This window comes from Dermacentor variabilis, chromosome 6 (genome assembly GCF_050947875.1).
Source record: "Dermacentor variabilis isolate Ectoservices chromosome 6, ASM5094787v1, whole genome shotgun sequence".
Classification (NCBI taxonomy): Eukaryota; Metazoa; Arthropoda; class Arachnida; order Ixodida; family Ixodidae; genus Dermacentor; species Dermacentor variabilis.
In genome coordinates this window covers 170,129,156-170,144,100 of record NC_134573.1, presented here as the reverse complement: position 1 = coordinate 170,144,100, position 14,945 = coordinate 170,129,156, and the positions used below count along the sequence as shown (strand labels likewise).

Sequence of the window (14,945 nt, the reverse complement as noted above, 5' to 3'; positions counted from 1 at the left end):
CGACCCCCCAACTTCAGACTTTCAAATTTAAAAAAAGGGGTCGACTTACAATCGTGTAAATACGGTGTCGAACTAATGTTAAAACTAGCACTGCATCGTTTGCAACAGCTGTGCTCCATTTTTACATAGCGTTGTTGTCGGGTGTGGGAATCAGTGTTATGCGAAACATTTTGCAGGCAGCTGGCTATGCAGCCTTGTTATGATGTGCATTGATATAATTCAAGCATTTGTGTGTGCAATGACAAGACGATGGTGTGACATTGATGACAATGGCATGAGGAGTTTTCCCAACCTCATTTGAGGTAAAAATTAAAGATAGAGTGCAGCAAAAGTAGGAAGTAGAGGCAAATAAAAGGTCATATGAGGTAGAGTAGTAACAACGCATTTTGCGAGATAGTCAGTGCTTGCAGAATGCTAAACCCTTTAAAAAGGCCTGTAGTGGTCGGCGAGAGGAAGTTAATTAGTGGAATTTGTGACACATCTATTTAAGCAACTCATTGTTCACTGGCGACTGACTGGTAAAAAGTTGCAAGTTGCACTTACGCTTGTGCAACACAAGTTGCACTTAGGTCTTGGGAGACTATACTGTATTAGCACATAGTTGTGCCCACTGGCTTCCTTCAGACAACCCCAGTGGTTGACTGGTCGACGACTGTGTCAAGCGCTTGGGACATGGCAACAGTTGCGCTGACTGTCACTGTGGCTTTGGTTTTTCACAGGAAAGCTTCGCGCAGCTAGCCCAAGCACTCGTGGCAAGCCAGCAGGATCCTGCAGTTGGGCAGCGGCTCGCCCAGTCCTTGGAGGCTCTTACTCGAAATCAACCCCTGACTCCAGAACGGCCCAACCGACTCCGCTTCAGGGACTCCTTCGAGGCTTTTGTCACAGAAGTTCGGGGATTCTTGTGCGTCAAATGACACCTCTCAATAGCTTTTCACTGCCCTCTCCTCAATCATCCCTGTCCACCCAACACTGTTGTCTTCATCCTTGCGATGGAAAAAGTCTCATTCGCATCTGGAACGAGTAAAGTGGCTTTATTTCTCTACAATTTTAATCTTCTGTCTCCAAGCTGACATTATTTTTCTGTACAGGCCACACCTCCACTTTCCTTGGGTCACTTTATTGCTCCTAAGTTTGGAAGACAGTTCTAAGTGGCTTGGCCTACTTCTGTGGGCTTGTTAGGTACCTGAAAGAAGATTTGAAGCTCTCAATTCGTCTAGAAAATAGCACATAAGAATGACATGCAATGCCACTTTGTCTTGCTGCATACTTACTATGTTTAAAATTCATTCTGTGCACAACACACTTTATAGTTCTTATGGCAATTTAGAGGGCTGTGCAGTTAGCGTCAAGACATGAGAAAATATGTCACTTTACAGTTGGTTAATGCAATACAAATATGAAACAAAATGTACAGCAAAATCAAAACATTTCTGGTCCGATTCCACATTTTCAATTGTGCACTCCACGTGACTGTTGTAAGGTGCAAGATACTGTGTTTGGTTTCAAGAAAGCACTTTATAATGCAAAATTTCATATATGTCATTACTTGTAAAGGAGTTTACCATTTTTCTCTCATGACTGCTTGTTTTGAAAAAGGAGGCTGTCTGACGTCAATGTAATATAGTACTATAGCAGTTGTTAGAGCCAAGGTTTTATTTGCATTGGCCAACAATGCCCATCTCTTTGCGCAACAGAGAAACTCTTATAAAGAGATAATCAGACAATGTGAGGAAAATTTAACACTGCAAGAAGATACTATTCTCTTATGCACAGGTTCAGGGAAAATGAGGGACTAGTTAAATACTACACTGAAGGTGGTTGACACTTGTAAATTATTAAATGACAAATCACACTAGAAGAAAGTGCTGGCAATAACTTCAAATCTAGGGCTTGCTTCTGTCTAGATGTCCCTTTATTTACACCTGTATGAAAAAGCTTACGTGGATGGCCTGGCTTGGATGGTGCTCGTACTTTTTTTCGCCTATTGTGTAACGTGATTGTTTTGGAACACCATACAGGTCTTGCCTAGTCTGCCATTTCAGCAACAGTGTTGCAAGAACTTGAACATTGGAAACACCATGGAGGAACAAAAGTACTTACTCATGTTTGATAAGCCGGCATCCTTGAACAATTTGAGCACCCTCGTTCGTAAAATGGCAAGCAAAAAGGAGCATGTTTCTGGGTTGCACTTTGAGTGCAAATCTCATGAACAGCAAGGAGTATATGCACAATGCTGAAAGAGAAGCGAAGGGGGATGCAGAATTCAGCTCCGAAATATTGGTAAAAATTTATCAGCTCTTGTCTCATTCCACACAGGAGATGATAATTATTTACATTTGTTGCCGGAGGCCTATGGTTCAAACTAATATTAATTTTAGAATAGTGTGCACAAATGGCTGTGTGCAGGTACCGGCAGTTTTTTGTGGTGTGCTTCTAGATTTTTGCTTACAACCAAAACACATTAGTAAACTTGCATTGAAATGGTATGTACATGGTGGTATTTAGTTCATCATTTCAAGAATGCCATTTAGTTATAACAATGTATTGCGCACAGGCTATCTACAGGAATAAACAAAAATTTGTTTTTGTGATAAACAGCACTAGATCCTATATGCCTTGCAGTAAGACTAATAATTCATCCTGCAGTGGACTTAAGATAGGTTTATGATGATGACACAGTAGTGTTAAAAAAATACAAAGTGAAAGATATAAGCAAGTTTCTTCACGTTATTGTGTAGTTTATAACATTTAGCTAGGACAGGTGATACGGGGCTCAACTCTCTTCTGTTGAGTGAAGCCGCATACTATCATACATGTGAAGCTTCTGCTTACATTACCTTTTTTTTTTTTTTTTTAAAGGGATGTGCAACTATTTAACATTTCTACTGTGAATAGCTAGGGCTAGATTCAATTTGCATTCAAGAATTACTATTCGAAGTTATTGAACATTCATTCCATTCGAATACGATAAGGAGCATCATCAGTTGGTGCAGTCTAAAGAGAAAGACCAAGTGGAGACTCTTCCAAATTATTCTGCTGCAGGGGAACTGCAGTTTTTGCACATATGAGCCTGTTCCTGGGCAAATGCATGGAGGAGATCCGTTATACACAATGTTCTTAAATCATTAATAAACATGTCTCACCTCGGAGAGCTTAAGCATTTGCTGAATCGATTTAGGCAAAGCAAGTTACTTGGCCCATTGCGCCGTGTTTGTATTCAAATAAAATGATGTGCGGTGCTGTAGTATTACATTTAGCTTCTTCAATAAGCACTATGCTATACAACGGGCACTCAGAGTTCCCAGAATGGTGGTTCAGCATGCTAATGTTATGACCTATGGCAATGCATACCTAATCACCTTCGAAGTAGAACCCTTGTGCGCACAGACACTTGCTCCATCACTCCTGCCATTGTTGGAAGCAGCAGTAAAAGGCTTCTTTCGGAATCTGTCGGAGCTTAGCCGTCGCATTAGCTTTGATGTCCTCCACGGTTGCAAAACGTGCCCTCTAGAAGCCCATTTTCAGAGCAGGGAACAGCCATAAGTCACATAGATTGAGATCCGGAGAGTACGGTGGTTGAAAACTCTGAAGACCTCAGTGGGACACTTTTTGCAACCGTGAAGGACATCAAAGCAAATGCGACGGCTAAACTCTCAACAGTTTCCAAAAGAAGTCTCCTACCATTGATTTCAACAATGGCAGAAGCGATGGAGCAAGTGTCTGTGTAAGCAATGCCATGGGTCGTAACATTTGCATGCTGGATCACCATTCCGGGAACTTTTTTACTGCTCCTCATATTACAGACGTGCATCTGGCGACATACTGTTCCTTCGTTTCTTATGGTCATTGTTATGGTGCACCAGGTACAGTCACTTGAAAGTCTCCAGTAGTCCTCTTCAGAGCTTTTCAGTGGACCTGACATCCAATTGTTAATGCCATCAGATGTCTCAAATAATGTAAATAAGTTTTTCTTGCCACGCGGTCTACGAGGAGCCCTTATATTTCACTCTGTTTAAAAGATCAAAAATATTCGGCACTCGATTCGATCAAAAAAATTTCGCTTTTCGAACACCCCCACCTTTCCTTTTTTCGATTTTTATACGCAGCGATCTCGCAAGGGGCAGTAAAGTAAAAACTTAGCGACCTTTTAACTCACCGGTAGTCATCTTGCCGCTAATTATGCTTGGGTCCTTTTTTATGTCCGCTATAGCGGCCAGTGGAATTCCCCAGTTAGCAACTACGTGAGGAAGAAAGACGAAAAACGAAGACGCCGCAAATGAGCGGGGCCGGTACACGCTTACAAATTGAATGAATGGTGCGAAGCCACTACTTACTTGGTCCCCAGAAGTGCTGCACGCGAACAAGGAAGAGAAACAGTAGTTACTCACTTAATGAACTGATCTCTCATGAGCGAAAGAGCAGGTAAATGGTTTGAAAACTCACAGTACTACAAGGTCAGAGGAGATCGCACAGATCGGGAAGCGCGCGCCGCAGCAGACACGAGAACAAACGAGAAGAAACGAAACGTCTCAGTGCTGGATAATGTACGCTGTTCACGGAGTAACAAAATATACAGCGTACCTGCATAGGTAGTTTCTGAACTCCTTGCTTCCCAACTGCTTTAAAAATTGACTGGCGTATCGAGACATTTTTCAATGTCGCGGAATATCGGGCTCAGGGAAGTTTCTCTTTGGGCCGACGAATACCTCTTCAGAGTGGGCGGGACTAGCGATAAAACAGTAAAATAATCTCTTCAGTTCCTTCCGACCATGAGTATATTGACAGAAATCAGTCCACTAGTCTTTATATTATATCTCGCTGCGAGAACTAGATCTAATGTGCAAGCAGACCGCTGCATTAAGGAACTCCTGAAGCTAGTACAAAACTGCGGCGAGCGTAGCTTGAGGCCGAATCCGCATAAATAAGCGAAGCCACAGCCAATTTGCAGTCCAGCTCGAGCCGAACTTTGGATTGCGGCTTTGTGTGTATGAACGTCGCTACGAACGTCGCTGCTGCATGGTGAACGCTGCGTCGCTCCTGCCTCATTCACTTCGCTCCGCTGTGACTTGTAGGGGATAGAAGAACCAATTATTATCGTAAGCAGCTACCCACCCTGACGCCGAACTGGGGAAGTCGCGCAAAAACGCTGCCGATATGACAGCTGTCCAAGGGGTCCTCTCTGCCGCCGAACGCTCTGTGCGTTCGGTGTTCGGTGAGCTCGCTTTGCTCTGAAATTGCGCCCTACGTGGTCCTTGATTACTGTTGAAGGTTCTTGTTTTTCTTTTTTTCATGCTGCTTCCTAAATAACTGCTTCTTTGCTCGCACTGCAGTGGGGAACATTCCTTATGAAGCTACAGAAGAGCAGCTAAAAGACATTTTTTCCGAAGTAGGACCAGTGGTCAGCTTTAGGTAAGCATACGCTGAAACTGCTTGTGTAGTCTGTGTGCTTCTCTGTGTGTCGACATCGTCTCTGTTTTCTGCACGAAGCAAGCGTCTATCCCGCTTATATCCCTCACCGTGGAGTGGTGGTGTGAACCCAGCGCAATGTTTACACGCAGGCTCGTGTATGATCGTGAGACAGGAAAGCCCAAAGGTTATGGATTCTGCGAATACAAAGATCAAGAGACCGCGCTCAGCGCTATGCGAAATTTGAATGCTTTCGATCTCAACGGACGTCCCTTGCGCGTCGACAACGCTGCCAGCGAGAAGAGTAAAGAAGAACTCAAAAGTAAGCGAACCTTTCGTGCCCGATGCAGCTTATGTGACTGTAGTTGTGTGGCTCATTTTGCTGCCCAACAGTCACTCCTTGCGTGCACCTAACGAGCGCACGATTTTCTGCTTTCAGATTTGCAGGCGTCATTGGGTGGCCCTCCAGTCGAAGTGAGTATTGAAGGCAGCAGAAGGGTGCAGTAAAGCATTGCCGTTTGGATTGGTTTTCTGTACGGGAGCTGGGTACCGAGGTCTTCCGTTTCATCAGCCATTAGACAAGCATTTATACTGTTAAAAACGTTGAACTAGTATCGCTGTCGTAAGTGCTTGATTAACACTGGGATTTTTTACGTACCCTCCTAAGAGCCCGTTGCATAGGAGCGCTTACTGTTTCATTATTTCTACTGAATTGAACTAGCCGTGGTTACCAAATACTTGATTTATGTTGGGATTTATCTAGTCTCTTTCCAAGAAGACCTCACCATGTATCGCCATACACACTGAACTGTTGTGGGTGTGCACATGTAAGCGCAAATGTTCTAGCCTGTGCAAACTTATTGGCCTTGTTATGTGCAAAACTAGAACAAGGTAAAAGCGGGAGCCAACGTTTCGACAAGTGGACCTGTTCTTGTTTTGCTCATCGTCTTGAATTTCTGTCTCCCTCCTTCCCCATGTTTTCCTTGGCTTTGCTATGTAAGTTTACAAATATGCACTTCTGCAACTGCTGCTTACAAATTAGGAGTCCTGGAAAGCAAACTGCACTTCTTGGATAATTGTCCTGCTGAACTAATTCAAACAGAAAGCATGTCTTACACTGATTTGGGTTCATTTATATATTCTTCCAGAGTCCATATGGCCCAGAAGTGGAACCAGAACGTGCACCCGAAGCTATTTCCAAAGCAGTGGCAAGTTTGCCACCCGAGCAGATGTTTGAGCTGATGAAGCAGATGAAGGTATGCTTATTCTGCACTAACAAGCGTAACTGTGACTTCATTTATGACTCATAAATGGCATAGAGTGAATGCCTTGGTTGTGGTTTGTCAATGTGTGGGTTGCTGAATGTAGATGCGATGATTTTGATAGCTAAGGTATATTGAAAAGCTCACAATGCAGCTGCTGCTACTCAGAGGCTAGCCGATTTTGCTGGACAGAGCAAGTGTTCATGCAAACCTTGATCATCAGGAAAACAAGGTGAAGTACAATAAAATATCCTGCTTACAGTAAATAAAGACACTAGCTCTAATTGAATTTACATGCATTGGAAACAAGCGTTCATATAGTAAGCAACCAAAACTGATGAATTCCCTGTAGTGGTATGTAGTATATAAAGGTAGGCTTAGCAGCGCTATTGCATTTGAGAAGTTTGCACCTCAACAGCATAAGCTGGGTTGAAATCCTAGCTCTCTTTGCCATTGGCATACCCCAACACATGACAGAGGCTTTAAGGGGAATCTTCTATCTGTCATGACTGTAAGCTGCTTATGATGTGCATGCTTCATGTTCCTGATAATAACTAAATTATAGTCCCCTAAAAGCATTTATTTTAGTTTTAATTAATCCCACAAGTTGAAGCAATGTTAGGACTAGCTCAGGCTTCACTAATAGAGCTTTTGATATTGCAAACATTTAGCTTAGTCTCAGCTAATGTAACAGTTGGTTTTCGTGACAAATTTCTGGCTGCTTGTGTTCCAGAGTTCTCCATAAATACAGTTTTCTTTCGTTACAGTCTGACATGCAAATGCCAGTGCTGCATAGCTCTCGTGAAGGGCGCTATCATTGGTACTGTTTTCCTCTTGAATTTCATTATTATGTAAGCTTTTGTTGCAATTTGAAGCTCCAGGTTGCATAACCTGATGTATAGTAAAACATTGGTTTCGGCCACTTCTTTAATTCTTGGATTTTAGACAGGTTTGCACCCTTAAAACATGGATAAGTAAAGCGTGCACGAGACATGAGCTGGCCCAATGCAGCTTCTTTTACATTTTTTTGTCTTCTGCCTTGCTTATACGTCCAGCCCTCTTGTCTCAAGTTTGACATGTAGGCTTAGCATGGTGTACTGTAGCACGAAGGACAGGTCACTAAGCAGACCATGTTGCCCACAAAAATAAGGTAAAACAGACTGAGGACTATTCTTGCCCTATTCTCGTAATCTGTCTTTCAGGCTATCGCACATCATGTTCAGTCCATATTAACAAGCCTCACTTCTTATTCTGCTAGATGTGTAGGCTTGATTATTGCACCATCATGTCATTCATTTCTCTATTGTAAACCGTATCTCTTGCTCTTTGCCTGTGCAGTTGTGCATTCAGAACAACCCCGGAGAGGCTCGGAACATGCTCCTCCAGAACCCGCAGCTGGCATATGCACTGCTCCAGGCGCAAGTCATCATGAAGATTGTGGACCCCCAGGTGGCCCTCAGCATCCTGCACCGCCAGAACCCCAACCTCACCCCACTGGGCACGGGAGCCCAGCAGCCTCTAGGAGGCACCCAGCCAGCCGTGGTGGCTGCGCCTGGCCCCATGGTCACTGGAGCTGGGCCCATGGTGGGCGCAGCTGGTGGACCCTTGGTGGCTGGGGCTGGGCCCATGGTGGGCGGAGCCGGGCCCATGGTTGGAGCAGCTGGGCCTATGGTAGGTGCAGCTGGGCCCATGGTGGGAGCTGCCGGTGGGCCCCAGCCCTTAGCACCACAGCCTCCGCTAGGACCGCAGGGAATGGGGCCACAAGCGCTAGGTCCCCAGCCAATGGGACAGCCCATGGGGCAGCAGCCTGGAGTGAGTGGATTTATCATCAGACCAAAGAAATTGGGGACATTATTGTGGGCAACCTTTCTGTTCACCGTGGTTTTCACTGCACCACGAAGAAGAGTGCAGAGCATGATGAGAGATGTACACACAGAGGGCACACACACTAGCAGTTGCTTCAAGCAGTACTAAAGAAACTATTAAGTTAAGCTTTATTTTAAGTTACATTTCAGCAATAGCGAAACAGCTCTCATATTGTGCGAGAAGGCATGATAAGCCGGGAGAAATGCAAAAACGAGGTATCCTGAAGTTCCCGCACCAACTCGCTATGATGTCATAGATTGTAACAATGCCTATCGACATGGGTCTAGCTTATGTCTTATTGATGAAGAAGGGCAACATTGCATTCCAAAGGAAGAAACTCAACCTAGCAAGTTTCAAGAATTTTTTCTGCACTAACATGGGCCAAATATGAGAAAATACATCGAGATCTGTGACCTCGCAGTGATTGATAAATAAAAAAAAAAAAGCTGGACCTTTATTTTCTCTAGTAGTAATCAACCTTATTACACTGTGTGAATGAAAGTAGAATCTTGAAAGAATAAGTGGCCAATCTAAAGCACTATGCTTGGATAGCTGGGCTAGTTGGTTGTGAATAGCATTATGAAACATCGTTCCAGTGCATAAATAAACATGGACGAGCAGAGAGGGACAACAAGAACGCTAGCATTTTTGTTGTCCTTCTCTGCTCGTCCATGTTTCTTTGTGCGCTGGAAAGATCTTTCATAAGACAATCTAAAGTGATTTGGTGTTGCCCTTTCTAGTGTTCCTTTGAAGCATTAGAGTGCTGCTTCGATAACCATTGTCATGGTAAAGTGTACAGAAAGAGACTCATTGTTCAGGAAAAGTCATGCAGTCATCCTAATGTTGTGTCCACCAATATAGCAAAGGTATTGCCAACCTAAGCATATGTTAACATGTTTAGCTTAGTGTGTTGATCTGGTCGGCACGAAGATGTAAGCAGTCTTCTTCATGCTTGCTCACCTTCTTTACTTCATCTTTACTCACATTCTGAGGCAATAAAGACGAACCTTTTCTCTGTGCACGTTTAAAAATGTCCTCCCACAGCACTAACGTCCATCTTTAGTTCACTGAAACTAGTATCTTTATACTATAAGAGAAGTTTTCAACATGAATGGCAACTTGCATGCCTGAATTCTTAGCTTACACCACCAACTACATAATTTTCATGACTTGCATATAATACAGTTGAACATTGTTATATTGAAGTCACACTTGACACAAAAATACCTTTTTTATACCCGCTATTCATTATATAAGCACACATGCTGACGCAATAAAACAAAAAATTGCGATAGAGTCTGTGAAATAAATGCAAGCATGTTGCCTTTGACAAGCCAGTAAATGTTCTGTCAATTTGAATGACCCGTCAGTGGCTTGCTGTGTTGGACACATGAGATGTCAACAATTTCAAATTAAAAATGTGCAGTGCACCATCACTAATACGGCAACCAGTAGGACAGCATGGAGTCGGTACCTCGGCTTACCAGCTACAAACCAGCAAAGCCAAGTCGTTGACCAAGGCGCCATTTCAAGTTGCTCTTGCTTAGCATTTGACATTTTAGCTATCTAGGTATATACTTGGAGCTGCTTGGTTTTAACATAATAGTTGCGTACTCATTGAAATAAAAAACAGCCAACCAATTCTCTCCTTTGTTGTGTTCAATAATTTGTTATGTCAGTGTTCATTATTTTGAAGTCTCACTGCACCCTTGCATTGAACTGTCGGTGCCTGAGGCCCTTTTCTTTAATCAGGTGTTTCTGTTGCACTTGCCTTGACTCTCTGCAGGGATTGGGTCCCATGGGAGGGCCAGCTGGAGGTCCAGGCTTTCCTGCCGACTCGCCCTTTTCGGACTCGGGATTTGGTGGTATGCTCATGCTGTGAACAGTGGAATCGGTTCTTTTGGAAGGCAATTGATAAGCATAGTTTGAAGCCACGTGTACTTAGTGGTGGAATCTGCAGAACAGAGTGCCGTGTGCCCGGTCGGGGTGAGGGGTGTGCCGATCTTCTTTTCCCATTCATGAACTTTCCTCCCCCTTGTAGGCTTCAGCAGCACTGATTTGCCATATTCAGTGTCCCTGTGCTTTGAGTTGTAAATTATTTTGGCTTTGCTGTGCAACCCGATTTACTCCCAGACAACTTTCTGTGCCAAAGGGAGAACTACAGGGGTGGAGCTTCTGCACATGCATTGCTCTGTGCTAGAGTGTTACTGTGGCAGAGTTGACAGCACTTTTGTTTTTTTTTTGGAAGAGATGTTGAACCAACGAAGCTTCCATGTGCAAGTCAGATTTAATGATCTCTGATGTACTCTGTCTTATTTTGCTGATATGAATAAGTTGTTTATGATGTCTCTAATGAATAAGACGTCTCTTCTCCAGCTTGAACTGACGCATATAAGTATGTGGGAATTTTTTCAGCAGCCCTTACTTGTGTGCACTTTGCCTCCGTAGCTTTCTCTTCATTGCCACAGAAAGTTGTCCACAAGTAGAGCCTCCTTGTTAGCTCAGATAGTAGAGCGACCACCTTGAAAGGCATTGGTCCCTGGTTCAAAATCCGGACCAGGAGGCATTTTTCTTTAACTGCAAAAGTTTACTGAGAAATCCGTACAGACTTCAGTTGCAGCTTGGTGCTAATATTAGGTGGATGACACTTTTTGCTTTCACGTGTGCTAGTTTGTCCACATCCATGTTTGCAGTGTAATAGCTACATGCATGTTTATTGAACAAAACTATGCTTATATCATATGGAGCACCCAGTTGTATCCCCATCCTTGGTGACTTGTTCTCGTTCTGATCAAACCCACTAATTTGAAGCGAAGCATTCGAGGGGTCTTGTTGGTTGCTGTTTATTTTCTTTTGCGCTAAGTACGATACAGAACTTATGGGGTAGAAACTTGGAGGTAAACAAAACAAGCTTAAGAAGCCAAGGACCAAGAAACGAACAATTGAATGGAAAAAATAGGCGTAATTTTAGGAGACAGAAAAGACAGCGGTGTGGATGAAAAGCAAACGGGGATAGCCAGTATTCTACAAGTTGAGGTTAAGAGGAAAAAGTGAAGTTGGACAGGCCATTTAGTGAGCATGTTAATTGTGTACTTATGTGAGCCTCATCTTTTATGTGCCTTTTTGTTTTCAGCACCAGCGAGAGCATCGTTACTTGGGGAGCGACCTACGGGGCCTGAGTCAATCAGAAGCAATCCCTTTGATCCTCGTGGTGGGTGTTATTGCGTGGCTTGCATGTAGAATCTAACCCTTTAGTCTAGGCATTGTTGTGCTCAAGAGTACACAGACAACTATGCAAACAACCAGACCTATTGTTACTGTCATAAGGGTTCTGTGGCACCCTTGGTGTTTGGTACCTCTGGAAGATGTCGGTGTAGTCCTAATTGCAATACTGATAATGTGATAGGCGTTCCACCCTGGTTTCAGGACTTCAGTAACATGCAGGTTAGGCTGTGCATTCTCAGCAAAGGCTGCGCATCTCATTTACAGTGGACTCTCTTTAAACGGAACCTCAAGGGACCAGGAAAATTGGTTCCATTTCTCAGGAGTTCCATTTACTGAGAGACAAAGCTGAATACAATAATTGCATGAATACAAAACCAACCATGAGGGTAGTGTTACGTTTAAGAGGCAGTTCTGTTTAAGTGATTTATGTTTATCAGGATTCCACTGTATTTAACTAATAGAAACTTGCAACAAAATAGAGAAATGAACCAGATGATGTTGTGAATGGTTCAGAAAACACTGGCTGTATGATAAGAGTGGACTGACAGATGCACACTTCCAACTGAAAGTGTCACAAGATTCTAGAGTAGATAACCTCCATGATGAGTTTAGTGGGGTTTATGTTGTCCATTGGCATTCTTCAGGATCAGTTGACAAACTTCATAAAAAAGAAGAGTTTTCCTCCATTAAACTTGCAATTGAATACGTGCATCTACATGTCCATCTTTTCGTGTTTCTTTTTTGCCATTCACAGGTAAAAAAAAATTTGCAAATATGCCAGCCAGTTCCAAGTTCCAAACTTCAATGATCATAATGTGCCATCACGTTACTAACATTTAGGAATATTTATTGTTATGACAGATGCATGAGCTGTACATTTGTATGTTGGCATGAACTCTTTTGGATTCTGTAAACCATCAGCCTGTGCATAGAACACATGCAGTGCAGCAGAGCAGGTAATGACTTTGTCTGTCATTTCTCTCCCCCTGTGCAGTGATGGGCCCTCTAGGTGGGGGTCCCGGCAGGGGTGTGCCTGACCCTCGCCTGGACCCTCGGGGTGACCGTGACCTGCGTACCATGCCCCCCATGGGTGACCGTGACATGCGCCAGCAGCCACCCCTCGAAGACCAGGACCTGCGCACAGACCCGCGCTTTCGGCCTGGTGCAGCATTTGACCCCCGCAGCCGACCCTTCGGCTCTGGTGGGGGCCCCAGGGATGACCCCCGTATGGCAGGCGCTGCGGCTGGAGGACGCCCGGGGCCCCCTGCCGCGGCCGCGAACCCGGTCATCTCTGCACAAGACCAGGAGAAGGCAGCACTCATCATGCAGGTGAGTCGGTGCTGCCATGAATAGCCGCTTCAAGTGCTGTATATGCCATTCTCATGTAGTGAAACATGTCACTTTAGGCCTAACTAATATGCATACTTTTGTTTCCACTGTCTCCAGCGAGTTACATTGGCATAGTTTGGACTCTTATGCTTAGATTGAAGTTCTTTCCACTTTTAGCGACCAGATGCGTAGCAACATGACATCACCCTCTACAGTTATTGCACTTGCTAGGCGTTCTACTTCAAAATTTCTGTCGCATTTCATTCCATTAGTCTAGTACAACTGCTCGAAACCACACGAAGCCAATAGAAATTGAAGCAAGGGAAAGCACAGTAGCAGCTCCCACCTGTGACAAGTTGTACAGTGGAACTCACCTATAACTTTATTCGAATTCCAAGAAAATCCCATTGTTATAACTGGGTTGCACAAAAATGCAAAAGGTAGAAACATTAAAACATTTTAATTTTACAGAAAGGAGTACAGTCAAACCCACCTATAGCATTGCTGGTTTTAATAATATTCAGATGTAACAATGAGCAGCCGCTGTACTGTAAACTTTGTTGCATGTGCTATGGTAAAATAAACTGCTTTCTACGATCTTTCCATGCCACGTTATTGGCTTTAACAATTAAATCTGGCTACTGGGTGTCTGTGCTGAAAAGAAGAGAATGGGGAAGTCCAGGAAAAAGAAAAATACGCCATGAACCACAGCTGCCTTTGTGCCGTGTAGCATGCCTTCATCTCCCCTATCCCGTCTCCATTCCACCCCTCCAATGTCGGCGAGAGGGCAGAAGGGAGACGGGCATGGGAGGCCGGTGATGCAATGTGACACAAAGGTGAGGTGTGGTGAAGCAACTTGGGGCTTTTTTTTTTTTCTTTTCTTTAGATTTTATTCTGAGGCAATGTGATGAAATCGTGCCATGTGGGGTGCACGGCGCAGTTGTAATGTTTTGTCTGTCCAATCTGTCCTGTCCATGTAAGTTTAGGAGGTCCAAACTGCAAATATGGTTAGGCATAAACACACAGTGCTTTGCATAGGCACAGCAGACGTGTGTAAGCGGGGTGCCAACAGCGCTTACTGTACCAAGCTGGCACCATCAGTAAGGAGATTGCAGGAAAATTGTGAACCAGCGTTTCAAAAGATGCACCATTCCTGCATCTTTTGAAACAAATGGCATGGTTCAGACGGTGCCATTGCTGCACCAAATGGCAGGGTGCAGGACCTCATGAACTGATTCAGGTCATGCAGGCTAGTCTAACAGACCTTTACATTTAGGTGCATGCTAAACCTCAGTTATTCAGAGCCCAAAATATAAGCAATCCGAGGTCCTCCACTATGTTTTCCCTCATAGCCCATTGTGCAGTGACATTGTGGGGACGTGGCCCTCGAAAGCCAAAAAAATTGTGAGGAAGTCACTTTCTGAAGAACAATATCTTTGGGTTGTATGTCTCATAAACTGCCTGTTCTGTAATTATTCAACTGCAAAGTAAAAAAAAAAAGAAAAAAAAAACTACTTTTGAGGCCCCGCATCCCACAAAACACGCGCAAATGCCGAAATGAAGTCAAACGTCACACGCGTGCCATTCCCGGCCCATGCGGCCTGACCGAGCCATCTTGGTGTTGCTTTACCATGAATTCTTTGTCTCTGTTTTGCTGCCTTGCAAAATGGCATCGTCGGCACAGTTGAGGCGCTATTGGCGTTTTCCCACGATGCGGAGCGCTGATTGGCCGAAGCAGCGTGTTCAAATCCCGCGGGCTAATGCGCACCTGCCATTGGCTGCTGCGCGGGTGGCGGCGGCGGCTGCTCCCTTCGATGCCGTGCTTGCGTCGTCGTTGCCCCATGCTCCGCCCCCCTC

General features: G+C 44.2%; 3 protein-coding genes across 4 annotated transcripts in view; 2 read left to right on the top strand and 1 right to left on the bottom strand.

Moving 5' to 3' along the window:
- Positions 1-1,051, top strand: part of LOC142585730 (exportin-4-like) — a 75,391-nt gene extending 74,340 nt beyond the window's left edge. For both annotated transcript variants that reach the window (XM_075696709.1, XM_075696708.1), the window contains one exon: positions 720-1,051. In XM_075696709.1, coding sequence (XP_075552824.1) covers positions 720-914 — 195 coding nt within the window. In that variant the 3' untranslated portion in view covers positions 915-1,051. The remainder of the gene's footprint in view (positions 1-719) is intronic.
- A 1,045-nt stretch (positions 1,052-2,096) lies between these two features.
- Mpc1 (mitochondrial pyruvate carrier) lies at positions 2,097-4,801 on the bottom strand. Its single transcript, XM_075696725.1, has 5 exons — positions 4,582-4,801; positions 4,444-4,447; positions 4,335-4,350; positions 4,157-4,237; positions 2,097-2,233 (listed from the first exon to the last, which is right to left on the bottom strand). Exons 1-5 carry the CDS (start codon positions 4,647-4,649, stop codon positions 2,097-2,099), a joined length of 306 nt encoding a protein of 101 aa, XP_075552840.1. The 5' UTR covers positions 4,650-4,801.
- A 163-nt stretch (positions 4,802-4,964) lies between these two features.
- Positions 4,965-14,945, top strand: part of CstF64 (cleavage stimulation factor subunit 2 CstF64) — a 10,850-nt gene continuing 869 nt past the window's right edge. The window contains exons 1-9 of the mRNA XM_075696714.1: positions 4,965-5,212; positions 5,331-5,409; positions 5,559-5,728; positions 5,846-5,880; positions 6,555-6,662; positions 8,007-8,480; positions 10,321-10,399; positions 11,668-11,745; positions 12,754-13,088. Coding sequence (XP_075552829.1) covers positions 5,155-5,212; positions 5,331-5,409; positions 5,559-5,728; positions 5,846-5,880; positions 6,555-6,662; positions 8,007-8,480; positions 10,321-10,399; positions 11,668-11,745; positions 12,754-13,088 — 1,416 coding nt within the window. The 5' untranslated portion in view covers positions 4,965-5,154. The remainder of the gene's footprint in view (positions 5,213-5,330; positions 5,410-5,558; positions 5,729-5,845; positions 5,881-6,554; positions 6,663-8,006; positions 8,481-10,320; positions 10,400-11,667; positions 11,746-12,753; positions 13,089-14,945) is intronic.

Bases quoted from the DNA above. Each gene is read 5' to 3' on its own strand.
- Mpc1 (XM_075696725.1), bottom strand. From the start codon at position 4,649: ATGTCTCGATACGCCAGTCAATTTTTAAAGCAGTTGGGAAGCAAGGAG. The intron at 2,234-4,156 runs GTGAGTTAAAAG...CTTCTCTTTCAG, and splicing joins TAGCGGCAAGATGACTACCG to CATTGTGCATATACTCCTTG.